The sequence below is a fragment of the Temnothorax longispinosus genome, chromosome 6 (genome assembly GCF_030848805.1).
Source record: "Temnothorax longispinosus isolate EJ_2023e chromosome 6, Tlon_JGU_v1, whole genome shotgun sequence".
Classification (NCBI taxonomy): domain Eukaryota; kingdom Metazoa; phylum Arthropoda; class Insecta; order Hymenoptera; family Formicidae; genus Temnothorax; species Temnothorax longispinosus.
The window spans coordinates 20996624-21024588 of record NC_092363.1 but is presented as its reverse complement, the minus strand read 5'-3'; the positions used below and the strand labels follow the sequence as shown (position 1 = coordinate 21024588).

At 37.2% G+C, this 27965-nt stretch overlaps 2 protein-coding genes across 10 annotated transcripts; both read right to left on the bottom strand.

Moving 5' to 3' along the window:
• Positions 1–68: 68 nt before the first annotated feature.
• LOC139815495 (probable chitinase 2) lies at positions 69–12177 on the bottom strand. 9 transcript variants are annotated; one of them, XM_071782453.1, is made up of 14 exons: positions 7394–12177; positions 6864–6995; positions 6532–6619; positions 5529–5673; positions 4990–5192; positions 4144–4565; positions 3838–3889; positions 3495–3695; positions 3033–3192; positions 2648–2744; positions 2369–2575; positions 1388–1585; positions 1073–1201; positions 69–571 (listed from the first exon to the last, which is right to left on the bottom strand). In XM_071782453.1, exons 8-14 carry the CDS (start codon positions 3505–3507, stop codon positions 305–307), a joined length of 1071 nt encoding a protein of 356 aa, XP_071638554.1. In that variant the 5' UTR covers positions 3508–3695; positions 3838–3889; positions 4144–4565; positions 4990–5192; positions 5529–5673; positions 6532–6619; positions 6864–6995; positions 7394–12177; the 3' UTR covers positions 69–304. The 9 variants fall into 9 exon arrangements, with proteins under 9 accessions (XP_071638554.1, XP_071638548.1, XP_071638549.1 ...); XM_071782447.1 differs by lacking the exon at positions 3838–3889 and having other exon boundaries at positions 4449–4565; positions 6417–6619; XM_071782448.1 differs by lacking the exon at positions 3838–3889 and having other exon boundaries at positions 4449–4565; positions 5529–5687.
• On the bottom strand, positions 7583–26903 carry LOC139815496 (uncharacterized). The gene is made up of 6 exons (XM_071782456.1): positions 26285–26903; positions 20405–20616; positions 17200–17332; positions 16747–16880; positions 15870–16071; positions 7583–15497 (listed from the first exon to the last, which is right to left on the bottom strand). The coding sequence occupies exons 1-6, from the start codon at positions 26352–26354 to the stop codon at positions 15385–15387; spliced, it is 864 nt and encodes a 287-aa protein (XP_071638557.1). The 5' UTR covers positions 26355–26903; the 3' UTR covers positions 7583–15384.
• Positions 26904–27965: the final 1062 nt, after the last annotated feature.

Sequence of the window (27965 nt, the reverse complement as noted above, 5' to 3'; positions counted from 1 at the left end):
ACACTTGGCGGGAGACACTATACTGTGTCCCTTGATATTTCATATATAATGTATTTTTCACTAACACATAAACATAATTTCTTTTTATTCGCATATAACACGCACATATAATCCACATATATAAATTTTATATCGTAAATTAATATTACATTGTTATAATCTAAATATCGACAAAAGGAACAATCTGCGAACGAGCGAGCGTTAAGCACGTTCTAACGCTTTTTGTCAGTTATTAATTGCCATCAATATATTATTCCAAATATTACTTATCAATTACGTTCGTTGATTTATAGAGTTAGAAAGATCAACGAGAAAGGTAAATCATTGCGATGGATAGCGCAAACGCAATATTTGAAAGGAATTGCACGGACGACGAGCCCGGTTGTTGGTTTCCCTCGAATGGTATCGTGTTATTTGCCAAAGCTGCGTTAATGGATTTCATTAGGGGATAATCACGTCCATCGAGCAAAGTCATGTCACTGTGCAGCGATGTGCATTTTCCTCGGAAGTCGTCCGTGTCGATGCTCCATACCATAACACCCGCCAGTTTCTTCCTCTTTACGTATTCCACCTAAAAGAGTAACATTCATTAGCATAAGAATTAATTGATATTTTTTCAGACACCCAAGCTCGCGCGATCAAAAGTGGAACAGCACAAAGTGCAAGTAAGCTGTTATATGTATATATGTAAATTTCTCAAAACATTTCTACAGCAAAACTAGACACAATGTTAAGAAAGTAATTTATCTCGATATATTTTATATAATTTTAAAGAATTGCCAAATATTATTGAAGAAATATATTCTAAACGACTATATAAAAGTTTAACACACCCAAAACTTAAAAGACTTATTAATTATATTATACTATTATTATTAGTTATAAATCATTAATATGTATATAACACATATATGTATATAATATACAATGTGTATAAATATATAAATAATAATATATTATAATTATAAATTATATATGAGATTCGTATACATCCCTCTCTGGAAACGTGTAATCGGGAAGAAAATCGGTTCAGTAAGAGACTACTTTTTCACGAAAAATATAGAAGAAATACCTTGGCCATCATGGCTTTGCGATCATCGTAAACTACAACACGGTCCTTATTAATCGCATAAGCTGTGCTGCTCTCGTTATCCCATCCAGTTGTCCAATTTTGCGGATACAACACCAACGCCTCACAAATCTGTACAGAAATGTACAATTCACTCATTTCGCATGTTGAAGATCTGCTGCATGTTTTGAGTAAGATGTTTTGAGTAATTATCGTTACAAAAAAATATTGGAACAGTTATTCACTTCTAAAATTGCAGAATTTATAAAAAGTGATGTCATGGATTAAGTATAAATATATAAACATATAGCTAAATACCTCATTGAATCCCATAAAACCTTCTTCGGATGTGTAAGGGCCTTTAAATCCAATATCCAGACTGGGCAGGCCAATTGGATTTATTTTAGGCGATTCTGGTACACTTGTAAGAACGAAAGTTCTTCCATACATCGCCAGCCCTAAAACTAGTTTCTCGGCTGGGGCTCCTTGTTGCAACAAATACGTAATAGTATGTTCCTAAATGTTGAAGATACAATCGATATACGATTATGTCACTACGCTGCAGATTATGTAATAATATATATTCGTATAGATATGAAACACTAATAAATGCTAGATAAATATGAAACTAATATAATACCAATAAAGAATATTTTTATTAACGATGTTGCCCTAACATTTTATACTCATAATTTAGGAAAGAAAGAAATAGGCATTAGTATTATATTCCACGTCGATTATAAAATATAATAATAATAAATAAATATTTAATAAATAATATTTATTTTAATAAATAAATATTTTCAAAATTAACAACTTTGACTTAAGAATTTTTTAAATTTTCTTTTATGTATGTATTTTTCTTTTCTACACCGCAAATCCAAGCGTGATATTTTAACTGAAGCTCTTCTTACACATTTCTTGCCGTTTTAAATCACGTCATTTAACATGGTTGAACGTATTGACTTTTAATTTAATATGATTCAACGTGTTCACGCAACATGTAAAACAAGTTTCGGTCAAATATGTCATCTTTAGACATGTAGAAATAACACAATTGGATTTATACAGTGTACCTATTTTAATTCTGTATGTTTCTTAAAATGTTCCTCAACTGAATATCTCTTAAGAAATTTTTCTTATTAAACAAAAAAAAACAAACGTGTAAATTTTTAATAATTTGCTTGTTGATTTCTTCACGCAATGTGAAGTGGCTAAATAACAGTGTTAATTCTTCATTGCGGTATATGTTGGTGCATAGATGCATTAATGTTTCCACACAAATGTCATATTTCTTACCACATCTAATCGATCTTTGCTTCGCAGTGGTGAATTTGGAAGAACCTGTTTATTCCATGCTCCGTGATAATCATACGCCATCACATGAATGTAATCGAGATATTTGGAAATTTCAGGAATATCGTACGCTATATCGATAGTGGAACTGACGGCGCTTATAGCTGCGGTTAGCGAAAGACGGTGTTCCCTAAAGGCATCCTTCAATTCCTATCGCAGAATAAATAACGGATTTATTTCCTCTGTTAACAGAAGAACTAATAAAATATAAAATATTTTTACCTTCACGAGGCTAACAAAATTCTGTTTATCGTACGGAGCACCGCCACGACTTCCGGGAAATTCCCAATCAAGATCCAGTCCATCGAATCCGTACATTCTGTCGCAACGAAATTTAATTTTTCAAAAATAATTATGAAATAAATCCAACAGTACAATATAACAGCACGATACAAATAAAAAAGGTATTAAAGGATTAAAACATAATCGATCCAAATAAGGTTTCAATTGTCGGTAAATGTTCAATTAAATTATAGATCATAGTCATTGCATAAGGCAAATTTTCTAAGTAAAGAAGGCTCCGCTTCAAGAATTGAAGATTTCTATAATGGAAAGATAACGTATAGGAGAATAATTAAGATAAATATATCACGATGAGAGAACGCACTTAAGAAACTCGACAGTGCTGGCAATGAAAATCCTCCTACGATCCGATGACGAAGCCATCAACGAATAATTTGTGCTGCCTTCGTTCCATCCGCCAATACCGAGTGATACTTTCAGACCTTGTTTGCGGAATGTTGTCATTTTTTTATAGTTGCCTATTCCTGTATTCACATTCAAATAATTCAGATATTTCCAAATTACATTTATGAAACTTTAATTGAATCCTTACTAATAAAATTGATATCAATATTAGTTAATTGGCAACTTTTCTAGACAATTTAACGTTAGTTGTTCCTTTTTTATTTCATTTCTTTACGATAACATTAAGTTATTATAACTCGCTTGGTCTGTTACATTAATAATTTTGAATAACTTATTTCTTACAATTAGTTAATTTCTACGATAATTTACAATTACTGTAAAACTTGATGTAAGCTTGATCTCACATCGAGGTTGCAATTACCGTCTTTTTCCATATCTGCCCAAGGATCGAGACTTCTTATCGTCCAGTTCGAAGCGTTTAAACCAGCAAATGCGTAAATTAAGTGGGTACAGTGTTCCGGGCGGAGATTTTCTAACGAGAATGCTCCATTTCCTTGCCTATAGGCTGCCCAGGATGCGACATAGCAAACAACGACTTTGTCATGCTTCGGTCTTATGAGTCCTATAACAGAATATATTGATTTAATATTATAAAATCAGATGTCAGTTTATAAAAAATGATGTTATTTTATTAAAATCCTTATTTAAGAAACTTGAAAATATTATTAATATAATTATCTTAAAGAATAGATGTATTTACTTACAATAAGTTGTTAGAATAAGATCTTTAATAGACGTAATAATTATATATTGCAGCTGAACATATAAAATTATAATTTTGGCAGTTTTTTATATACATATATATGGTGATCAACACACACACGTTATATTGATAAATACAATTAGTCGTAAAAATCATTATATGTTAAAGAATTAGTATTTCCACTTTGAAAAGTATTTTATAACAAATATAATGAAATTAATTAATTAGTTTGTCCTTTTAAAGTTTTATTTTTTATTAGAGATATTATATTTAAAGCGACCATCAATAAACCTCTGAAAATACATACCCAAATATATTCTTAATAAAGGAAAATCGAAATGCCAAACTAATCAAAGAACTCGTAGATAAAGCAACGCTGGAAACTACTTTCGAGACACTCTGTATATATGCATTCGCGATCCTTATGAAAATGTCGCGTCCCCATTGTGCGGCGTGCCGGCTTTTACTTTCGCTTGTTAACATATGCAAACGCAGGAATTACTAACCGAATGCATAATATTATATTATAGTATATGCCATATTGTACGTTATTGCAGAAGTAAAATATACGTATTAATCCTAAATAGGTATACACTTAAGTTGCGAACTCACCGTGAGCATTGTAAGTCCCAAAAAGTAAAATCGTAAGTAGAAATGCCACGTCGCTGAAGGACATCGTAGCGCGCTAAAACTTCCTCGATGCGTTTTATATTTAATGCGCCGGACAATCTGCAATGGTATTTTGAAAATTAGAAAATACCTACCTAGGTACAATACTGTACCTTAAACACGATAAACACTGGAACCCGTTTGATGCAAAACCGCGTATCGCCGATTTTTATTTTAGATCCAGCGTCTTCCACGGATTTTATAATTTATCGCGTTATTTAACGCGTTACCTATAACGAGTCCGTGTATACGAAAGAAGCTACAGCAATCTACAGATCCCTATAACGTTAGCAATGCTTGTGACTAATCTGTTTTTTATATCACTCGCGATAACGGTGATAGCGAGAATTTCATGTCCTTTTTGTATTTATTTTAGATAATAAGAACACTGAATTGGCCGCTAATGTCGTTATCACAAATGGCATTTCTTAATCATCCCGATATCGCCGAACACACGTAGTTAACACAGTAATATTAACAGTACCGATTCGTTTGGCTGCAGGCTGTAGACTGTTGGGACTCGGATACACGCGCGGCTCAGCCAGGCCCAGATTACTTTCACCCATAACTGTTCATTCTTGAGCGAGAGACGAGGAGAACGACCCGCAAGAAGGATGCATTCAGAACCTGTTGTACGTTATTGCCGGAAATTTACTTTGTCCTTCGTGTGGATCCTCCTTCGACTTTCTGGCATAAATAATATAAAAACATTATTTGCGCGTTACATTCTGCGTGAGTCCCACACACACACGCTTTATAAATAAAACAACATTGCCTAAAAAAGGAAGAAGAAGAAGAAGGAGGAGGCGGAGAAAAAGGAGAAGGAGGAGAGGGAGAAGGAAGGAGAGAAAGACGAGGTGAAGAAAAAATAAAAGAACGTAGAGATAAAGATAAAGAGGAAACGGAGGAATGGGAAAAAGCATAAGAAAATGCTAAATAAGAGATAGGAAAAAGAAAAGGGAAATTAAAAGATCAGAAGAAGGAAATACGAGGGGAATGAAAGAGAGAGTAAAGATGAGTAACCTGAAAATGTCGCAGAGTGATGGCGCTCAGGATAGTGCTGAGACATGTGTCCTCCCACTGCATCGAGATACGTATCAAGAGGAATGGAGGAAATGGTGGTGGAATATCGTATATGTTTCCTCTTATTAATAGCAGGAATCTGAAACTGATTTTAACCAACTAAATTGAGATTTGACCAAATTTCTCTTTTCCACTAAATAATAGATTCTAAAGAGATATTTTTGTAAGGTGGCAAGGAATAATTTTCCTAAATATAGCTCCACTTATTGATAGCAGGAATCTTAAATCGGTTTTAATAATATAAATAAAAAATATATTTTTTTCTTCTAGTAAATAATAAATTCTAAAAAGATATTTTTGTGAGGTGACAAGAAGTAATTTTCTCAAATGGCTTATTCTTTTATTGATAGCCTGATTTGATTTTATTATAATTCTAAATTGATTTTAATATTAACGAAATTTCTCTCTTTCACTGATTGTGAGTAGTAGATTAAAAAAATATTTTCCTTATTGGTAATACGGCAAGAAATATTTTTTCAAGGTATAACTCCTGTTATTATAATAGCAAGGATTTTAAATTAATCTTAATAGATTATAATTATATCTCTTTTTTCTACTAAGTAATAGATTCTAAAAAGATTATCTATTTTTTTAAAATGGCAGGAGATTTTGTAAGATGGCATTTGCGATAAGTTAAAATTACTAAAATTTTGCATACACAATCTAATGTTTAATTTATATGTATATGTATAAATAAGTAACTTTTTATTCAGAATAGAATATTCAGTGAACGTAATAACAATACATTGCAGCTAAATACAAAATTACAACGTCTACTCGTTAGTCTTACATATACGACAATCAGTACGTTATATTAATAAGGCATACAGGCAACAAGATGCGAAAATAATTGTTATTATGTTTTGGTAGGATTTTGCAGCTCCGTTTTGAACAATAGTCTTGTTTAACCATTGTAGATAAAAATCCACTCGAGAATAAACACCTGGTGTATTCGGACGAGCGCACCCCTCGCCCCACGAGACAATGCCGACTTGCGTTCCATTGCATAGCAATGGTCCTCCGCTGTCACCCTAAAAATCCAATAAACGTACTGTAGAATCCAGATGCAAAAAGTAATAATAAAAAGAGCGAAACTAAAAGTCAGAATATTAACGTTTTCCTGTGACTTCTGTCTTTAGCACAAAACAATATGATTTATTACTTTATTCGTTTATCTATTTTTAATTTTCCTCAAAGAGACAAAGAAATATGTCGTTATTTAATTATTCACGAAAAAAGCTCTACATATACGTCTATAGAATTTAATATGCAAACCTGGCAGGAGTCCCGACCACCTTCCGGTAGACCTGCGCATAATTGCTTTTCTTTATGTACATTCGGCATAGGACATTTGTCAGGCGAGATTAATGGAATTTGAACGTGCCGCAAATATGTACCGCTTTCTTTCTAATAATGAGCCAAAGAAATAAATTATTTGTTGATCGTACATTTTCTTAATTAAACTCTGCGATGCTTCCAGAATTAATTATTAATTAATTAATTAATTAAATTAATTAAGTTCCTTTTTTTTAAAAAATGTGACAGCAGAGCTTCTATAGGATAACTGACACGAAATGAATATTGGAAAGAGTCCGCTTTAAGCGGAATCTAAAATAACTCTATTGCGATTTCATAACACGTCCAAACTCTCTAAGAGTCTAAAATGTCACAAGGAAAATGTCCATCAGTTTTACGACAATTTTATACAATAAATAAGAAATACAAGATGCTTCTTCCATCAGAATGTATTATCCCTCGCTTGTGTGCCGTATTGAATAAAATACTTTGTAACAACTTGCGCTTACGTTTGAATCAGGTATGTGTCGACCCCATCCAATCGCGGCGCAATCCTCCGTATATATCTGGAACATGTCCGTAACGTACACCGGCGGAAGTGTGACGTATTGGACGTACGCGTTCCTGTAAAGGGGTCTCTTCAGCTGTAAAAGCGGGCACGGATGACAGTGATAAGGCCACGCGCGGGCGCGGGGTGGTTTACAAGGTTTACTCTCTTTATTATCGACACAGAATTATATACACGGCATAAACAATCACCCTGAACAATCCAATATCGTTTCGCATGTCCGAGAATCGAAACTCTGCGTGCGGCAATGTCTTGTCTACCAATTCCACCTGCATGGAACCCCAGCTTGGTAAATACACGTAGGTCGCGCCGGCGATCACGTAGAAGTAGCGTGGATTCTCCGCCGCCCACGTGCCGTCGGGCGACCGTCTTTAAACAACGACGAGTTAATTATACACCTTGGTTTTTTTTTCCACCTAAACATCGGAGCGGTGTAAGGAAAGGTGGGACGCAATCGAACGCGAAATATCATAACGAGAGACTCTTTTCCTGTTAAATGATATCGTAGGGTTCGATGACTCTGCATGTTGTTAAATATGTAACTTATATCTAAAAAAAGATTCCAAGAATAGAAACGTATAATGTTCGCGAGACCATAAAATCTTCTAAAAAATCTCTTAAAAAGTTTCTTTTTAAAAGAGAAGTCTTGAGACAATATAAGCAATTTCTCTTTATAAGCGAAATACGTGCAGGAAACGGTGGTCTCAAATAAAGAAATTGAATTTTTGATAAAGTTAAAGAAATATGGAAGATGATAAAAATTGATCGATACAAAATAGATGTTTGGCTGGGAAAGAGAGAAATAATAACGAAAATGGGTTCCCCAGTGTTGTTTCAACGTAATCACTGTTTCTCTTACAATTTGTCACGTCCCCTTTAAATCACTCTTCTTTTAAAATTTCACGTAGCTTGTCGTGTAAAACGAGAGCGTATACGTCTGATTGCGCCCCAATTTTCCCCCGTACAATCACGAGCGGCCGAGCTTGACACGTAAAACAGAAACTACGTACACGCGAGTAGTAGTACATCTCATCGCTAGTACACAGCTAATCGATACACAGATAGATACCACGACAGATATCATTAGCCTTAGGATCTAGCGCCGCTAACCTTCTCGTTACTCGTGAAATATATACGCTAGACAGCACAGTCACTACTCACAGTCAGGAAACAAATGTGTAAGGTACAATTGTATAGGGGATGAACGGGACGGAAGGGACGATGTCGAAAATTCACTCTATAATTGATTACGCCGGTTGTCAACCGGCCGGTTATTCTTACACCCGATCACTGACACCGGATTGGATTTATACCATCCGATCCCGTTCGCCCGCGGCTGGTTGTTGTATATAATCCAAAGGGGGATTGCATTCAGTAGCGAAAATATAAGCCCGATTATCTCACGTATGTGTTTCGCATACGCGACACAAACTGCCTACCGAATTGGGATTTACGCAGAATTGCTGGTTCAGACACATCTCTTTGCGACATATTTAACGGATATTTTATAGAATGTATAGATATAAATATCTCTTATAGAGAGACTCACTCTTTCGAAATATATATATAACATCGTTTCCAAACTAGATTTTACTGGAAATTTAAATCTGCCGACTTCTCCGTTCGGCTTCTCACAAATGGAAGCGATTTACATCTTACAAGACACGTCGTTACATCAAACACAAGCCTTGCTTTCTCGTGAACACGTAACATACATTCTCTGCAGTAGCAAGGAGGTTAAATACGGCTACTAATCTCAAGTATTGTGTGGTGTAATCCTAAAATGTCTTACCAGGGCGTTCGGTTCGCTTGACAAGATGGATAATTTTATTAGAGAAATACCAAAGTATAATTCAGCCACTAAAGGATTTCTTTCTCCGTGATCTCTTTACCTCGCGAAAACTTACTTTAAATCTAAAAAGGTTTAGACATCACGTGACAGTTTCGTGTTTAAAGATTAATTATATGCCAAAAACTGAGACGATTTTCTCAGTTTCTTGAAAAGTTGCAAGTAAAAGCGAAAGACGTTTTAAATATCTTATTTGTTTTAAATATTAAAAGCGAGCGGCAAAAATATGTGACGTATAAAATATCCTTGACAGTAAATAGAAATGGAGCTTGCTCGACACTCGACACTCCTCATTTAGTAAAGGAAATTAATTTAAAACTTCAACGCAAAGTAATTTAAGAAAAGGATCTAAGAAAGATAATTGAAATTCTTTCGCGTTATTTTCAGAGAGTCGAACATTTTTTAAGCTTGTGTAATTTTGTACAGCTTAAAAGGAATAAATGCTTGTATGTGCACTCCTTTCGAAGTTCAAGTTGTAATCATAAAGTAATATAGAATTTAAAAAAATAGAAATTTAAATATAAAATTCACGTAGATATATATACGACGTACGTGCTAAATTTAGAAATTCTAATGTAAGGCATTTTTGAAAAGAAGTGACGTTATCAAAATTAACATTGTTACAACGCAAGTATATATATCAATTTGTTTCAGATTCGTGTAGCAAATGTATCACAGAAAAGCATGAAAAGATAAATTCGCTGTACAATCTGGCAGTGTTTCCTAATCATAATCGGCCGCGCGCGAGCCTTTAGAACGAATAACTTTTATATATACACACTCTTACACGTATGAGATATAAGCAAATAAGCGAGAGATCGACACCTTAATAGCATTGAATGAAAAAGATCACAGTTAACATTAAATAGAGAATCGGGCTCGAGGAAAGTCGTGCTGACAGTCTGCTAACAAAATGTTTTCCTTCGAGAGTCCACACGCGCGCGTTCTGACTTATACCGAAAATCTCACGCGAAATAATCCTCGCTCATTTTTCATCCCTTGATTTCCGAAAGCGCTTTAATCCCGGAATGGAATTCGAGGGATCTCCCGAATTCCACCACTTTGTCCAAACGTTTTCGTACAATCGAGGACTGAAGATTGTTGGGGAGGTGAGAGAATACGTATAGGGACGAACAAAGTGCTTAAAGCCCCGGCGAGAGAGAGAAAGAGAGAGACTACACCACCCCTCCGCGACCAGACATAGCGCAAAAATGCGAAACGCAGTCTTGTGACACGCACCTGACCATGCAATGGGCGGCCGACAGGACGAACCTACGGGCGACGTAAGTGCCTCCGCACCAGTGGCTATAGGATCGGCGCTGCACCGAGACCTAAGAAGAATTGACTTTGAAAAATTCGGATTCGTCGAGTCCGAGTCGAGTCGGTTGCCGCCTTAACCCTTTCCCTAGCTCGGACGCGTGCCGACGTGTTCGAGACCGACTTGAATCTCAATTTTACAAATAATTTTCTTTCACTCATCTTTTTTATATTTATTTATTGTTAAATCTAAAAAAGAATGTAAAATTTATCATAAAATGTGTCGTAAAATTGTATCATTTTACAGACTCGATTTCAAATTATTTATATTCCTTTAAAACATCAAATATACATAGAAATTTCAAATTATTTTTATTCCTTTAAAACCAACTTTAAATAGAGCAACTAAATAAAGCAATTTTCCAACGTTTCTCAAGGCAACGCTTGACTATTGAAAATTGAGATTTCCGGCTGTCTCGAATGCATTCAAAGTTAGATTGGCACGAGCATTTAAAGTGCATCGGTATACCGTCAGTACCCATCGCGCGCAAACGAGAAATTAGAAGTGCTGAAATTGCACGACATAATAGCTCTCGTATTTGAATAAAACCGATATATACGATCCGCGAGTTTTGGTCCTACATGTGAATTTAGTAATTTACTCGAAGCGTAAACTGCAAGCTACGTCAGTCAAAACTTCACTTCAAAACGTCACCGTCATAACATTTTATTTCGAGCTATTTAAAAATTCAAACCGTTCACCTTCAGATTTTACGAAAAAACGCTGAAAAAATGTTTTTAAAAAATTTATGAGTCGTTCTATCTGCTCACGTTGAATCGCCCGAGCGTCTCGCTGCGTGCGTTTTACCAACCGCGGGAGAGTTGATAAAACGGAAGTTTGTGATAAAAAAAAGTTGATAAAACCACCCCCGACCTTGCACAATACACTTCGCGTTAGCTTCCACCTCTTTGACGTCAGAGCGGTCATATGGGCTACGCCTATATATCGGTGTGCAGAGATGTGGGATACCGGTAATTCCAATGCCCTTCAAAAGGTGAAAGGTTAAGGGGCCTGTGTGTGCGTGAGAGAGATGGGCGCGTCGCACGCATACGATAAAAGGATAATTCTTGATGCTGGTGATCTCCCCGCCGACGATGCGCACCGCCGCCGCCGCCGCCGCCGCCTCGTCGGCCGCAGACTCCCACGCGGTCGTTTCGATGCCGGTCACCAGGGAAATCGGACAGATATACGGTATTAGGACGACCACAACCGCGAGGAGCATCGCGGCTCGCGTGCGAGTCGCCGTAAAGGTTTTGCGGGATCCTCCATTTTCTGTGTGCCACGCTCCCCCGCGCGCGTCGACTTTTGTTTTTCCGCTAATTTATATACGCCAGGCCTGCTCTCTCTAGCGGCGCACCTTCTTATACATTTTCCCGCACGCTTGAGATAGATAAATAAATTATCGTTACGTTTCCCCCAAGGAGCCGCTGGACGAGGCGCACCGCACGTGGCAGAGCAGATATATAATAATTAATATGTACCTCGCGAGAGATAAAAGTAGAATCTTACGTGTGTAAGTACTGTATGAATGTATTGATTAGCGTGTGAAGTATTCCAGATATAATCTTTTCCACATGGCACTCCTTTCCCCCCCCCCCCCACCCACCCACCCACCGCAAACTTCGAAATCAATTCTATATGCGGAAGGTGCAGAGCTAGAAACAGCAGACTCGTAATAAAATTTGCAATTAGAGCTTTTGTCGGGCTAGAATGAACGCTGAAACGACTAATTGTAAGAATAGCTTTATTAGAAAGAGAGAGAGTGTGTGAGATTGTTTAAAAAAGACGACTTTTTCTCTATATTAGTTCTTAGTGGTTGCGATTTTGCTTTCCGGGCAAAAGCACGTTGCCTAGCAGACTAAAATCTGCCTGAGATATTTCCTAATTGCGGACAATATGAAAAGGCACTTTTCAATTAAAATATCATTTACTAAGCTTTCAAACTTCGCTTAAGACGACCGATTAGCCTGGCGCTCTTACGTTGTATAAATACAATAAAAATTAAAAAGTAGTATATTTATTGCAAGTTTGAAAGCATGTAAGAGATTTGCACGTACGCGATTGAATTAGTCTTCTCGATTTTAGCAAATAGTCGCGCAATCTGAAATACGCATAAAAATTCATTAATCATAAATATATTCTTTACTTCTATATAAAGCACTACGACCTATCGTAGTCGATGTTTGTTCCCTAACGTTTCCAACACTTTCCTCTAACTATGACAATTAATTTTACCATTTTAGTAATCTGCCGTTTTTAATCTTTATACTTTAATTGTAACCGAATTCGATCGCGCGAGTGAGTACCTCCTAGTCGTTAGCTACAGACTTACGTATACGTAAGATTCGATCTGTGTGAAGCTATCAAAACTTTTTTAGTTAGATTAGTCGTCTAACTGGAGACGATGATACGTTCCCTCTGATTATCCTAAGAATCAAGATTAGATTAGTACTCTAAAGCCCCCGGAAAGCATCGTTCGCGTTCACTCTAGCGTAAACGTTCATCGACATAATCCTTTTAGTGTTCCAAAGTGTGCGCCGCCAGCTTTAGGTAGTCACACTAACATACCCAACATACTCTCGCGCTACAGCCAATATGGCTGTTTTAAAGTGCGTCCTGGTTGCTAGTATTCAAGCATGAGCTACCGGCGCGACAGCGAAAAAGAGGATTATGATATTTTTTTTAAGCGAGGAGGTGTGCCAATACACAGAGACAAGAGGTAATCCCGGGCGTTTGGTCGTATAGGGAGCCGTATAGCGGTGATGATATCGCATCAAGTCTTTTAAGTCCCGTCAAAGTGACGTCGTATCGACGGATAACGCGCCCAATAGTGTTCCAAAAAGTTGGCCGCAAGCAGCCCGTAATCGCTACTTCTACAGATGGTTGAGTCAGAGCTTGATCGGATCAGTTCTCATCAGTCTCGTCAATCGATCGATCTCAATAAGATCAATACAATGCATTATCCCTCGAATTACGAGAAGATAAGTGATATAACAAGATCAGATTGTACTTCGGTAAATTCAGAGCAAAGAAATCGCGCTTTACTTTAGTTTTATTATATATGTAATAGTAATCAGGTATATATTGTATTATTGATCAGACTCTGACTCGAGTGTCTCTAGTTATCTCTAGTTTCTCGCAGTTCTCTAAATAGTCTACTTAAATGCCCAGCCGCTGTCGCGGTGTTTTTTAAGCTTGCCACTTCAAAATACTCGGAAGTAAGTTTCAATACAATACTGATTGTGTGTGTGTGAGTCGTACATCCCGTTTCATCGATATCCTCCAGTTCGTTATAAGCACGTGAAATATAGACCAAGAATCGAAAACAAAAATGGCTTAAGTGATCGCTCTTGTGGTACTCGCAATACTTTTCGTTATATCGTTATATATAATTTAATTAAACGATAATTTAATTATAATGGTAAGTAGAAGACAGTTCGCGGAGATATTTCGATAGGTGCACTGAAGAAATCTGAATATCTCACACGTCATCGTATTTAACTTACGCCATTCTTGCTTCGAATTTCTTGTGTATAATATATTGTATGTTTTCTACGAAGCACTAAGCTTCGAATTACGGTGAAATGTAGTTACGGTGAACGTTTGCTCTAATATCTATATGTCCTATTATACGCGGAAAAGTTGTCGCTTCTCTAGATTATTGTCGGAAAATTGATCTCATCGCTGTGTGTTATCACGAAACATCATGAAACGGGGCGTAAAATATAATATATATAAAAAAAAAGATCATTTTGCACCTATTGCAAATTAAATCAAAATTACTTTTATTTGTATTACGATCCTAATGAGTCGAACAATGTGAAAATAATTTTTTAAATTTTTCTCTTGTAAAAAGAGAAAAAATCCATCGATGAGAAATGGAAAACTGCTATTGGAGAATAGAATATCGTTCCGTAAGGGAAAAATCTATTAAACTCGATTTGATTGATATTAAAGCGTTTTTTTGTGGTCGTGATTTTTTTTTGCATAATTTTTTATAAAAATGTACGCGCAGTAACAAGAACGTATTTGCCAGCTTAAAAAACATTGTATTTCCCCAGCGGCGAGGCGAGACTAGATGAAATATGTTATATATTAACGCGTATCGGAAAACCATATCGTTCTTTAAATTAAAATATAAATTACAGTTGCTAATGTATAGATCATATGATACCTCGATAACATTAATATAGATCGGATTTTTATATATTTAACAATAAAATCTTTAAACTGTGATAAACTCTGTTCTTTTTTTAAAGATATGTTAACTAATTCAACAATACGAGTATATACATTGTGCATTACATATCGAAGATATATAGAACTTGCCATATAGAACAAAATTATTTTTCCCGTTGCTTTTTTTTTCATTTTCTGCTTTAATTTCCAAAAATAACTTTTAAAATTTAATATAAATTCTACGATAAATAGATTCGAATAGTATCGAAGGAAGAGACATATAGCTTTCCGACACACCATGCCGAACATAATTCGGACATTATTTTTCTCATTACAATGGGATTGATATGTTTCGCGAGACAGACGACGCTCGTTTATAAGCAACAATCGAAAATAGTTTGCGCACGAAGAAGCCGCGTCTATGAGTTTTACAAAACTTCTGCAAAGACAATAAAACCGCTGCCCCCGTGTATTTCGATATATCGAAGGAAGACATTGTGATTGTTCGATCTTATACGTTCATCGCCTTAATATCCTTACGATTAGATATGTTACAGCCGAATTATCCTAGAGCAATTGACTTTTATTAAGGAATGAACTTGTGCACCGCGCTCAGTATGCACAGTATCGTAGGTAGCGTTAGTTCTCGTATGAGAATCGCCGCGGAAGACGTCACATCCGGCGCTGGTATGATTTGCACTGAAACAAGTCGCACGGGATACAAAAATCGGGACTTTTTCCCTCTCTTGTTGTTTTGATAAGAGTAAAGAGTAAAAAAAAAATATATAGAAAAATATAGAAAGCTCTGCGGCTTACAGAAAGCAAACGCGCAAAGAGAAAAGGTACAAAGTCCCAGAAAGCGGTCAGCTTTGCAATGAAAATGCGTGTTTCTTTATTTCCGACAATGTCGGTTTTTTAAATAAAATAATTCTAGATCTATAATTTTTATGGGATCACTCTTGTTTATTTTCGAAAATTCAGCATCGTGCATATTCGGTGAAGGGGGGGTTGTTACTATATCGTACACACGCGGAAAAGAATTTAATATCGTTCCGTCATAAAAAAACTTACCCGTCACCACCTTTTTCTTAATATCGGCAAATTGCTCGTGATTCATGGGGAAAGCGGGTATCGTTGCGCGACAGCTGATTTCCAGATGTCCATTTTGGCCGGCGTGCAACTCGGAAACTTCCACCTTCAGCTTGGCGGTGGCGGACACCAGATGATTCTTATGATGTATATGCGGATAGTGAGTCACTAGAGCAATATCCACCTGGCGAAATCAATAATCAGAAAATTGCAATCGAGCGAGGGAATAACGTCTAAAGATATTCAAGAATTTAATTGCGCGTAATTATATCCGTAGTTCCGAGCAAATTAGAAAAGATTTTATATATAAAATCATAAAGATATAAAAGCTTTCAGACATGAAGCACGCACAAGGGAAAAATATAATTTATATAACATAATCTAAAAAAACCTATTAATGCAATAATAAATCTATTGGGCTAAAGTATTTAAGTACATCGTGAAAGAAGCGATCAGAAATATATAAGTTTAATACTGCGCAGACACCGTGGGCCTTTCAAGACATTGTCGATTTTTCATTTATGATTCTCACGGGACGCTTGCGTCAGCTTCCCTTCCTAAAAGAACTTAGTTCCGGCCTACGTAAGTGTGTATATATATATATAAATCACTTTTAAAACCTTAAAGATAATATATGAATTTTTATAGATTTTTTGTAACACAAAACGCTTTCAAAAACCCTTTACACTCAAAAGTCCCAGGGTGTCCGGGTGAGTCCAAAATACGATGTCCGCGCAGTGTTAAATAATAAATAATGTATTTAATTTATAATTGTTAAAATTGTTAAACCGTGGAAGAATGTTTTTTTTATCAGGCTCGTTAGAATCAAAATTATATTTCAATCCTTATTATCCTTTACCTCTTTGCCGTTTATGAACCACGTTATATAAGGAACTGGACGTGCTGGCGAGGACGTACAATTCACCTCCAAGCTCTCGCCTACCACATATACACTCTTCTCGAACCTAATCGTAGGATCTTTACTCTGTGGAACTAAAAGGAATTATAAAAAGTATATCGGAGATGTGGCGCGATGCAAATTAAAAAATAACTAGTTAATATCATAGATCGATATTTAGAGAGAGAAATCTTGGCTATTAAATCTTTATCCAGTTCGAGAAATGTCAACGTGTAATTTCAAGTGTCAAATTAATTAATTAAGATTATTTCAGCTAGATCGATACACCAATACGCTTACGTATATTAATAGCTATTCATTAAAATTAATACAATCCAACACAATAACGACTAATGCCATTAGCAGAGAGATATGTTTGTTCTTTAGTCTTGTAAGGTCGACACTACCACTCACATATCACTTTCATCTGTACGGGATCAGCGCCAGCAGTGTAAATGGGTGTTGTCATAGTGACTTCACAGGTATAAGTACCAGTAGCTTCGAAACGCACATTGTGCAGTTTGATTGTCGTGCCATTCTTCGAGTACTGAAAAAGACATGTCGATTTATGACACACAGCGTGATTAATTAAAATAACTACGTCGTTTTAATCGAGGCGCAGTCTATATTTCAAAAAGGTAATATACGAGTGACAAATACTATATGGACAATTCAAGAGCGTATAAAATGTATGCGCGAAAATTAATTTCTCTTAAAGCGTGGTTCTTTACCAGTCACACCGTCTCTTGCTTCCGGACTCTTCAAGCTCAATAATTAAGCAAGGAAGAGTTGTACGTTTGCACGAAAGAAAATGAAACACCTTTATGTGTCGCGATGTTTATTTTTTCTAAACGTGTCATTCTTCCGCTTTCAAATACGTTGAATTTGAGATAGTGAAGTGTGCGTCAGAGTTATCTTTGAATGAGAATTCAAGAGTGTTCTTCTATCAACTTGCTTTGCCAGGATTTGTCACTTGTATTCCTTTCATCTACCCCCATTTCAATTATATCAAGTGCATGAGCAAGGAGAAACTTGCTTTGAAAATACAAATGCAGAACACTTTAGATAATACAATTCAGCGCGATCGTTGCTTTCTGTCACTTTTGCTCTTATTATATTTAGGTCATACCTATTTTACAAAAAATATCTTCGCTTTTAAAATACAGTCGATTAATGGCTATTTCGAAATATTGGGGCGACAAAGATTTAAATATTTAAATATACGGAAAGAAAATCTCCTTTTTAAATTAGCGGTATGGAAATTTGAAGGGCTCAAACACAATTTATCGTCGCAGTCATTTTTTTCCCCATTGTTACCGTTTGTTCAGAAATCCTAGTATTATGGTGACTGGAGGTTCTTATTACATTAACTCAATTTTGTTATTAAGCAGCTTAGATCTAATCTTTCTCAGCGCCCCATTTGTTACGCGTATCTTTACCTACATATCTTTCGTGACGTGCTGTAATAACTTTAAAGATATCACAGAATTAACGTTGTGTGAAACAGTCGCAAAAGTTCTCCGTTGTCAACGAAGAGTTCCGATTGTAATAATCCGAAAATATAGCCATCGACTAAAGGAGTTTTCGAAAATTTAATAATTTCAAGATATCGCAGAATTAACGTTGCGCGAAACAGTCGCAGGTTCGTTGTTAACGAAGAGTTCCGATTAATAATAATTCGAAATATCGACCGAAGGAGTTTTCGCAAATTTATACAGAAATTGAAATACAGAAATAGAAAATCAGAAAAGGAGATACGGTAAGAGACAAGAGTGTCCTTAAAAAAAGGTAGACATTTATAAAAGAAGAACTGTAATTCGGTCGTGTAACTCGATCGATTTTTTTTTCCTTGAACACGAAACCGATGAGAAGTACACGAAGGTTTCTCGGCGTGTCGCGGAGAAAAGACGCCAAGTATTTTCGACACTTTACAATCGCCCATCGTCCGCAGCCTGAAACTTTCGCCAAATGGACGGTTCTATTTCTGCCGCGGATAGCCTCATTATTAATGCGTTGACTCTACATACAAGCCGCGCGGCACAAACTCATCCGGCGCTCATCCCCCGTGACCGTTAGGTATCACATGTGGATTAGCACAAGTATTGGTTTTCCACCTTATCTTTTTTTTAATAGATCATCACCCATCTGCATGCGCGGCGCGCTCCCATCGAAAAACATGGCACATTCGCGAGGGAAATTACGTTGCCACACACGCGTTGCCTACTCGATATTGTCGGGGGATACGGAGATTACGTAGGATATTTCACGTGGTGGGGCACACGTATATTGTACGTAAATAACTTTGCTTTGTGTCGCTACATAAAAGACTGCGCCTTAGGTAAATGCGTTAGCTTTGCTCGCTTAATCATTGGCAAAAGGCAGGAGCGCGGACTCCGGACATTCAGCTATCGAGGGCGTCCTCGTTATTTTTGGACTTTTGTTTACAACGGCTTCTTTCTTCTTAGACCGTACCGACATGCGCGACAGGTATGCAGACTAAGTCGTATATTTTTACCTGTACACGTAATATAATGTCAGGCGGCAGGTTAAAAAGAGGCATTATTTCATTACATAAACATCAGGTACGTGATGTAACGGAAAAGTTTATAATATAAATAAATATTTATAAAGATATACGCATGTTATACATAAAGTACTTAAGAAAAGTAGTACTTAAGAAATTAAAAGAAGAACGAACATTATAGTTTAATGCATAAACTTCGCCACGTAAAAGAAAGTGTTATCACGTGCTTTTGAAATTTTGAATTTTAATAAATAAAACCTTAATAAAGACAAAGCCAGAAAAATGAGACAAGATATATGTATAATTTTTTAATACATATATAATGAACTTAATCAGAATAAATTCTAAAATTACACCATGTTATACGTTGGACATGTAACAAAAAATATATTCTGAAAGTTTAAAATATTTCTTCGTTTTCGAGGGATAAATCCGGTATCGCGTATATGTTGAATTTAAATTATTTTGCATTGCAAAACGTAAAATTTCAATATGGGTAATTATTCAATGTGTTTAACACCTCTTGTCTAGACACTCGACAACCTCTTGTCTAGTCACAATTTCCGTTACAAAGATAGAAATTCGTTTAACATTCAGATTTAAAGCGATGATATAGACATTATATATATATAGGTATATATATATGTATATATACATGTATAACTGCGGATAGATTGAGATGCAAAGGTCGATGGCATCAGTCTCGAGCCGTGTAAATTTGACACAAATTTATGTAGACGTGTTATCGAACCTGCATGCCATGTTACGGCGCGACCGCGAGATACCTTTGAGATAATTATGTACACGTCAAAACGAAAGTCACGTGTATATCAGAGTAAAGCGATACTCCAAATATTTATGAGCCGTCAAGAATCGCTGATAAACCAGGTTTAATCGATGAAATCAAATTACCATTTTCTCTTATCAATTCCGTTGGGTACGCTCGATAATTCACTCTTCAAATAATGGCAAGTAATGACAGCAAATAATGGAACAACGAAGGTAAACAAAAAAAGGGGTGCAGAAAGTGATATATTAACGAGAGGCATATTTTTTAAAGGTCGCCTTTTTATTTCGGCCTTCTGTTTCGCTCACCTCCAGTTGGGCGCCGTCGATGTGCTGTGTTATATACGGCGGATTTCGCTCCTTAATGTACTGAAATATCCTCTTCTCGCCCTTCATAAATTCTATTTTGTGCAGCAAGTCGTCCGCGACAGTGTGGTTGCAGAGCATGGTGGCCGTACTGCCCAGCGTTACGTACTGCGGCGCTATCAATTGCACGTTCATGTGATCTGCCAGTGTCGCGTCTGGAAATCGTGAAATCACCGTTCGTATATATACCACCGTGTAGTTCTGGCGTCCGTGACGTCGTTGGACGTTATCTACAACGGTATTAATTCGGGATGCATATGGCGTTCGCGAAAGTCGCGAGGGGCATGATTAAAGGATGGGCTTTATGACGAGATGCGCGCGATCGCGAGTCGCAAATATTCGTAAAAAGTTGGGGAAAAAGCTGAAAATTCAATATTTATATTTAATCGAGGATCGAAAGAATGGCAAAATACGTTTTTAAAATATATTTTCCTATATTTCAGGACTTTATATTGATATAATTCGAATTTTGCGAACAACTCCTGGATATTTTCATTTCTCATCGACGTTCGCATATACATTTTTTATTTTTACTGTTTTACGGACTAAAAGCTATGATATTTTGCGAGCATTTAAATACGCTGAAGGATTATTGTTTAATAAAGAATGAAGCGAGACTTTTAAAACCGTAAAGCTGCTATTTGACGTGTCCCATATATCCCCATGGTTTATGTGATATTCATTTAAAACTGCATTCGTCGGGGGTTAACTTCGAGGGGCGTCGTAACCCACAAACCTAGATAAGGTCACGTATAGGGTGTCTTTCGTGCACGTAACTCTAAATCGTGGGACCAAATTCTATTAAAATAAAGTTTATCTGAAATTCAGCGAAAAATAAGATCTCCTATCGTTTCTAGCTGTTCGTGGAACTTCTCTGTAAAAGGTCTTACATTCTCTTGAATTCTTTAGAACTGTAAAACTGTCATTCTACATTCTTACAACGAAAAGTATAAAATTAAAGTATATAAAGTATATATTCCTCTTGAATAAATCGGAAATAACAAAAAGAGGCAATAAGAGCCAGGCGTGGTAATTAGTACGTAATGATTTATATTCTCAGTCAATACGTAATATTAAAATTAGCGGACGTTTAGACCCTTTTTTGCGCCATCAATGATGACCCGGCCCAAAAAAGAGTCGAAAACATCCACTAATTTTAATTTTATGTATTGACTGAGAATATAATCATTGCGCACTAATTACCGCACCTGGCTCTTATTGCCTCTTTTTGGTCATTTCTGAAAAGTATCGACTTTAAAAATTGACCATGGGACTCGTAAATAGAACAAAATGTCGCGACGCGTCTCTTGTCTACCTTGCTATGCATATTCGAAGCTATATAAAATAAAATATAATAATAACGAGATGTGTCAGAATGACGTTTGATATTTTGATTAAACACCGTCAAGACCGGCGCGATCGTGTTACATTCGATTTCCATTGAACTGGAATCGACGTGACAACGAGACGAACGGCGAACGGATTAATCCCGGCTATTGCCGGGAAGAACGGAGGGGCCTTCGGCCGACTGTAACTACTTGTGGCAGTCCGCCCTGTTGCTGGGAGGTGTTACTGTATCGATCAGAATGAAAGCGCGCGTTACCGCCGCACGCATGGTATATATTATTTCGAGACGTTTCAAGACAAGAGGCCTATTTTCGAGGTCGATCGCGCCGTCGGATAATGCTAATACCACGCGATTTTCTACGCGCTTGTCCTGCAATATTTCAACAGGCGTTTAAAGCCGAACAGCCAATTGTTGTTACGTCGTCGCGAGTTTTTCGATTGGAATCGACCGATTTTTTTGTACCTACGTGGTGTTGCGTTGATTGGAACAGCGGTGTAATACAGATCGTAGGAAATATAAGATTGATTTCAGAGATGATTTTACGAGATATTTTAGAGATATGTATCCGTGAATGCGTACTTTTATTTTGATATAGTAAAATGATACTTTCCTTACTATATTTCTCGTTGGAGCAATTGACTTTTACACTAAGAATTCTTTATAGCAATTTTTTCTCGCATATTTTTATAAAACGAGAAGAGTATGGCTTGTATCACTGCTCGACTAGTATAGAAGAGATTCAACATCTTAAAGCTGAAAAATAATTAAGATTAAAAAATCTTTTTGAAACTTTTTTCTGCAGAAAAAAAATATAATATCTTGATTTGTAAGTCATATACAATAGTATAGTACGATAATATACGATAATCAATCCTTTTTATGTAAATATTTGATACGAAAGTATTACGAGAGAATAACTTTCAGAATATTTAATTTATAATATTTAATATCGGCACTTTTCTCTTATAGATAATGTACAATTAGGGTGAATATAATTGGATCGATAAATAGTCGAATAATTGGTTTCTACCACAATGGCTTTTAAACTCGGGTAGTGTGCAAATAACCGAAAAAGTGGTCGTAAATTTAGCCGTTTCAATTAAACTGATTTATTAGCCTTTTTGATTTAATTGGATTTTCGATTTTTATCCTGCATTTTTACGCCCACTTAATTTAAGCTAAAAATATATCAATTTTGCATATATTTCTCCCTGAATGTTTTATTAGACCTGTCATAAGTGACTTAAAAATTTTTGATATTTAATTAAACTGCAATGGAGAATATAGACATTTTTATCTTGAATATAGTTTATTGATTTTTTTTCACATATCTGGCGCGATATTCATAATCCGATCTTATGTTTAATGTTAGAACACTGATAATTAATGTCTGTCATTTAAGTGTATATATATATATATATATATATATATATATATATATATATATATATATATATATTTGAAAAGAGGGCGCAGAGGAAAGTAAATTGATCAATTGAATATTGCAATTCATCATTTACATATTGCGACAAAAGCCCTGGAAAATCTCAGAAAATGCATCGGCATAAATTTGAGTAATTTAAAGGAAAATTACAAATCAGTTATTTTAACTGCTTTGCCAGTTCCCGTGTTACGATCGTCTTAAATGCGATCTCAAGATGTACGTTTATTTCGTTGGCTGAATGGAATCTCGAGACTACCTAGTATTAGACTTAAGACGATCTTAACATCGGATTATGAATATCACCTATAATTTCTATTATTTTTATCTTTACATTTTTATAAATTTATTTTACGTGTTATATTTTATATATTTATAATTTTCTGCTGTTACGCGCTTTAAAATAAAGGAATTGCGAATTATTTAAACACTACAAATCTCTCTGTTTTCCACTCATTTATCACGTTAAGTTCTGATATTTGAAGAGGAAATTTTGGCAACTTTAATTTGATTTCATGATGTCGTATCAGTGCGAAGGTTTTCTAACTCCGCAACTTCTTAATCGCATCTGTCAAACTCCAGCGGTTCGAACGGGGATCTCATGAAATTGCGGAATTATTCCCGCCTTATTGTCGAGATTCGGATAATAATCGAGTCGCGCGCGCGAGAGCAAACCATTGTTGAGGACTAGCGAGCAGTGAAATTTTGAGAAGGCGGAACTCCGCGATTAACGATTAAGATAGCGGCAGACTATTGTCACGAGCTTTTGTCTGCCGGAATTTCGCGAAACAGCAATGTCGAGCATTTCCTTTGACATTACACACCACGTCGGGCCGAGCGTATAGTTCGCTAGTTTCGCGGTATAAACTGACTCGTACGAAGTTTCTACCGTGAGCAAAACGTTTGACAAAGTGTTCTTATGGGTGTACCGTGTGCACATTATTATATACTGTAACGCATTATCGATCTGCTATTAGAATGGAATCGTTCGTTCGCGACTGATACAAACACGCCACTTTGTATCGCTCCGCGGCGCGCGAACAAAAAAGCGACTGCGATTGTCGCCGGCTATATCGATTTCCAGTTTTTACGTTCGTATAACGCTCTTTAATCTGTAATAGATTCGTGTATTAACGCTTGTATATAGTGTTACGGTTCTGAATAAACTAGGTCGAATTGAGTTATCGCACCGACGCGACGGCTCGTTCGATTCTACGGCTATTCGTGACAAAAACGATCTATACGGCCAAAGAAATTGCCGCGGAACGATCTAAAATATACCCGACAAGACGAATATAGTTCGGAAATAAGTTTGACGGAAAAAGTCGCGCACCGCGGCGGCTGGATTGTTCCGAGTTTCATTATATATTCGTATTGGCATTGTATCAAACGGTGTGCGTGCGTGTGCGCGCTTGTACGTGTCCAAACAAATGGAGGCCATTGAGGATTCATATAGTGAATGTACATTGTAGTAATTCTACGTGGGTGGTATGAATGATAGGAGCTCATGTACACGAAGTAAAGTGTTCTATTTTTATTCAATTCCACATTGAAGTATAGCGTAATGTGTAATCCGTTATTCCGTAGTCGAGCTTCCTGGGCGACGCACAGAAAGTGGCACTCTTTTTAAGATCAAACATACAACTGAAGTCTTTGAAAACAATCAGTATGAATGAGCATTCGTTCCGCCACGCTTACGTTCCGCAGCGTGACGCTTGTTTATTGAAGATATAAAATATCGGTCATTTTTTGAAAGCAACATAAGTCCGTACGATGCTCCGCGCTCTGCGATATTGTCATTCTAAATTCTACTCCGCGTCTCTGAAATACGCGATACCTGTATAAACTCGTATATATACACCGGACTTATGTTATTTTCGCAATGATTAATTTGAATATATAGTATTGTACTATCAAACAAACGGCGAGACTTGTTAACGGTGGTCGCTTCGCTCCCGGAAAACGTCCCATGGAATGTGGCGTGGAATTATTCTCCGCCGCGGTAACACGTTAGGGTGCACTGAACAATTAACCCGAGACATACGTCACACGTCATGAAGTGCAAAATGTGTAATATTGTCAGAGTACTGAATTGTATGGGGAATAATCTGCAGCCTCCGCAGTGGTGTCGTCAACTGAAACAATACAACAATTTTCTACGAGAGAAACAGAAGAAACATCGTGTCCATTTTTTTTTAAGCGAATGTTTAGTGACGTTATTCGAAAAAAAAATTACATACGTTAAACTTCTACCGTGATAACAATTTGGAAAATGTTTCGGAGCTCCGCTCCGGGCTTTAGAGTAAAAAGATACGATTATCTCGCGGCTGGCGATGAGAGACAAGACCAACCCAACGCAAGATGTTTCTAAACCCCCACCAAGCTTGCCCTCCCCGAGCTCTAATTACGTGTTGATCAATTTGAAGTTGAATCTTTATCAACAGGCCGTCCAGGCGTATAATTAGCGGACAAAATAAAAATACGAAGCTCTTTAATGCAGAACCTTAATCTTCATTTATAAACGTCTCGAGCAGACGTCATCCACAGAAAAAATAAAGACACTCGCCAAGACAATTCAATACTGAAAATAAGAAAGAAGGCTGAAAGATGGCGTCCGATAAATATCAAAATATTGTCGCCCAAAAAAAAGAAAAATATCGTATAGTCAATCGGCATAAATCGGCGGGATTTGGTCGGTGCGTTTCAGGGATCCTTCAGCGGAGGGATGCTCTCGAACGTGATCCGGGTCGAAGGACGAGTTGACGCCCGACGACGAGCCGACGAACGCTGTCAGGTTCGCTCGGCCGCCGGCGCGCGATCACCCCTCGCAATAACAAGGAATCCACAAAGGGTTGGAGGAAACGGTACGCAAGGGGAAAACATGGGACACGCGCGTGCGGTGCGGGAGGGTGTCGATGTTTGTTATCGAGAGGGACGAACGGACGCGAGGGAGGGAGGGAGGGAGAGAGAGAGAGAGAAAGAGAGCGAGAGAAAGAGAGAGAGAGAAAGAGCGCGCGCGCGCGCGTTCACTTACATGAAAATAATGGCAAACAATACACGAGCAGTAGGATTTTTCTCCAGTGACCGACGACCGGACGCTGCATTTCGCTTTCTACGGAGGTCGGTGGTTCGCTTCTAAACGGCAAAACGTGCACGTTGCTGGTTTTTTTTTTGTTCTTTTTTTTTTCCTTTCAATATCTGTTGCTCACTACGTAGCGAGGCGGAGGCGCGAAGGCGGATGCGAAGGCGTAGGCGTAGGCGAAGAGGCGAAGGCGAGGCGAAGGCGCAGGCGAGGCGAGGCGAGGCGGAGGTACGGAAGATAAGAGCGTGCGTGTCTACGTTTTGTACAGAGTGTGCCTTTAAAAACTACGACGCGACGACCTCGTGTATATGCCGGGGAGTCGGCGCTACAACTGAGCCGAGGAGCAGGGCCTTTCGATCGTTCGACCGACCCGTTCCCGTTCGACCGACCTGACCTCCCCACCGGAACGCTTCAACGCGGGGGAGCGTCGCGACGCGAGACGACGCGCGGCGACGCGGCGCGCCGCGCCACTCCGCTCCGCTCCGCTCCGCGCGCGACGCCCGCACACACGAGGCGGGACGCGACCGGGCCGCCTTCCGGTTTATTAAGGGATGCCGCGTGCGCTCCGGAAAATCCGACGAGAATACGCGCCGCTTCTTCCTGACGATGAGGGGTCGTCGACCCAGGTCGGGCAGAAATGAGCGACCGGGGAAGAATTATCGATGGGCAGGTCCGTCAAGCTGTGCATTTTCGATGACTGAAATTAGAAGCTACACACAGACTCTTGGAGAGATTGCCGATATCCTGATTTTTCTTTTCTTCGTTCAGTTTTTATTCCCTTCAATCGCGTGCACGTAATCAGAGATTGAGGGAAATTTATCCCTCGTATGAAAATCTGATATTCACATTTTTATCTCGAAAGCTTAAAATACCTAGAAAACAGAGTAATTTTAACGAAGGTGTATAATTAGTTTCATTACTCTAATAATTAGGATAGAAAACTATTTATTCTGGATATAGAAGAGAAATTTATTCTGGAATAAGACAGAGGAATTAAATTTCGTGCACGCATATATGTGTGTGTATGTGCTGTACACGTAATCCAATTTGATTTCGTAATTAAACCATAATTAAATAATAAAACTGTATTCCTTAAACTCCGTATTTTTATCTTATGAAGCCGCCGCAGGTTTTCGCGATTCTTTCAATTACATATACCGAAAAGAATTATTTTATTATCGCTTATCTGTTGTTTTTACATTCGAAAACGAGAGACGATACGTACAGCAGATAATTTAATATATCGTAACATAAAACAAATCCCTGGCCTTCAAAGAATAGCGTGTGTAAATCCTTTTTAATTAACATATATTTCGCGCGATGCTGCCAGTTGAATATCAAACTTATCAAGGTTTGCTTTGCAAATTAAATTATTTCGCGAAAGAAAAAAACCAAAATTTATAAAGTTTCGAGTTACTGAGGCTATTGTACAACTTTCACTATTAATATATTATTTTAATTTCATTTTTCCATCTCGAGGAAAATGACAAGGTTAAACCACGCACGGATTTTGACGTTTGTTCTGATTTGGTGCTTTTATGAAAGAAAGCCAATATCTATTATACATTGTATTTTTATTGTCTCCTGTAAGAGTGTGTCCCGGGTAGCAGATTGACGTCTCTAAAGACGTCTT

Bases quoted from the DNA above. Each gene is read 5' to 3' on its own strand.
- LOC139815496 (XM_071782456.1), bottom strand. From the start codon at position 26,354: ATGCAGCGTCCGGTCGTCGGTCACTGGAGAAAAATCCTACTGCTCGTG. The intron at 16,881-17,199 runs GTGAGTGGTAGT...AATTCCTTTTAG, and splicing joins CGTACAGATGAAAGTGATAT to TTCCACAGAGTAAAGATCCT. The intron at 16,072-16,746 runs GTAAAGGATAAT...TGATTTCGCCAG, and splicing joins GGTTCATAAACGGCAAAGAG to GTGGATATTGCTCTAGTGAC.
- LOC139815495 (XM_071782447.1), bottom strand. From the start codon at position 4,512: ATGTCCTTCAGCGACGTGGCATTTCTACTTACGATTTTACTTTTTGGG. The intron at 3,696-4,448 runs GTGAGTTCGCAA...ATTCTGTTATAG, and splicing joins TGGGACTTACAATGCTCACG to GACTCATAAGACCGAAGCAT. The intron at 1,202-1,387 runs GTATTTAGCTAT...ATTTCTGTACAG, and splicing joins GTTTTATGGGATTCAATGAG to ATTTGTGAGGCGTTGGTGTT.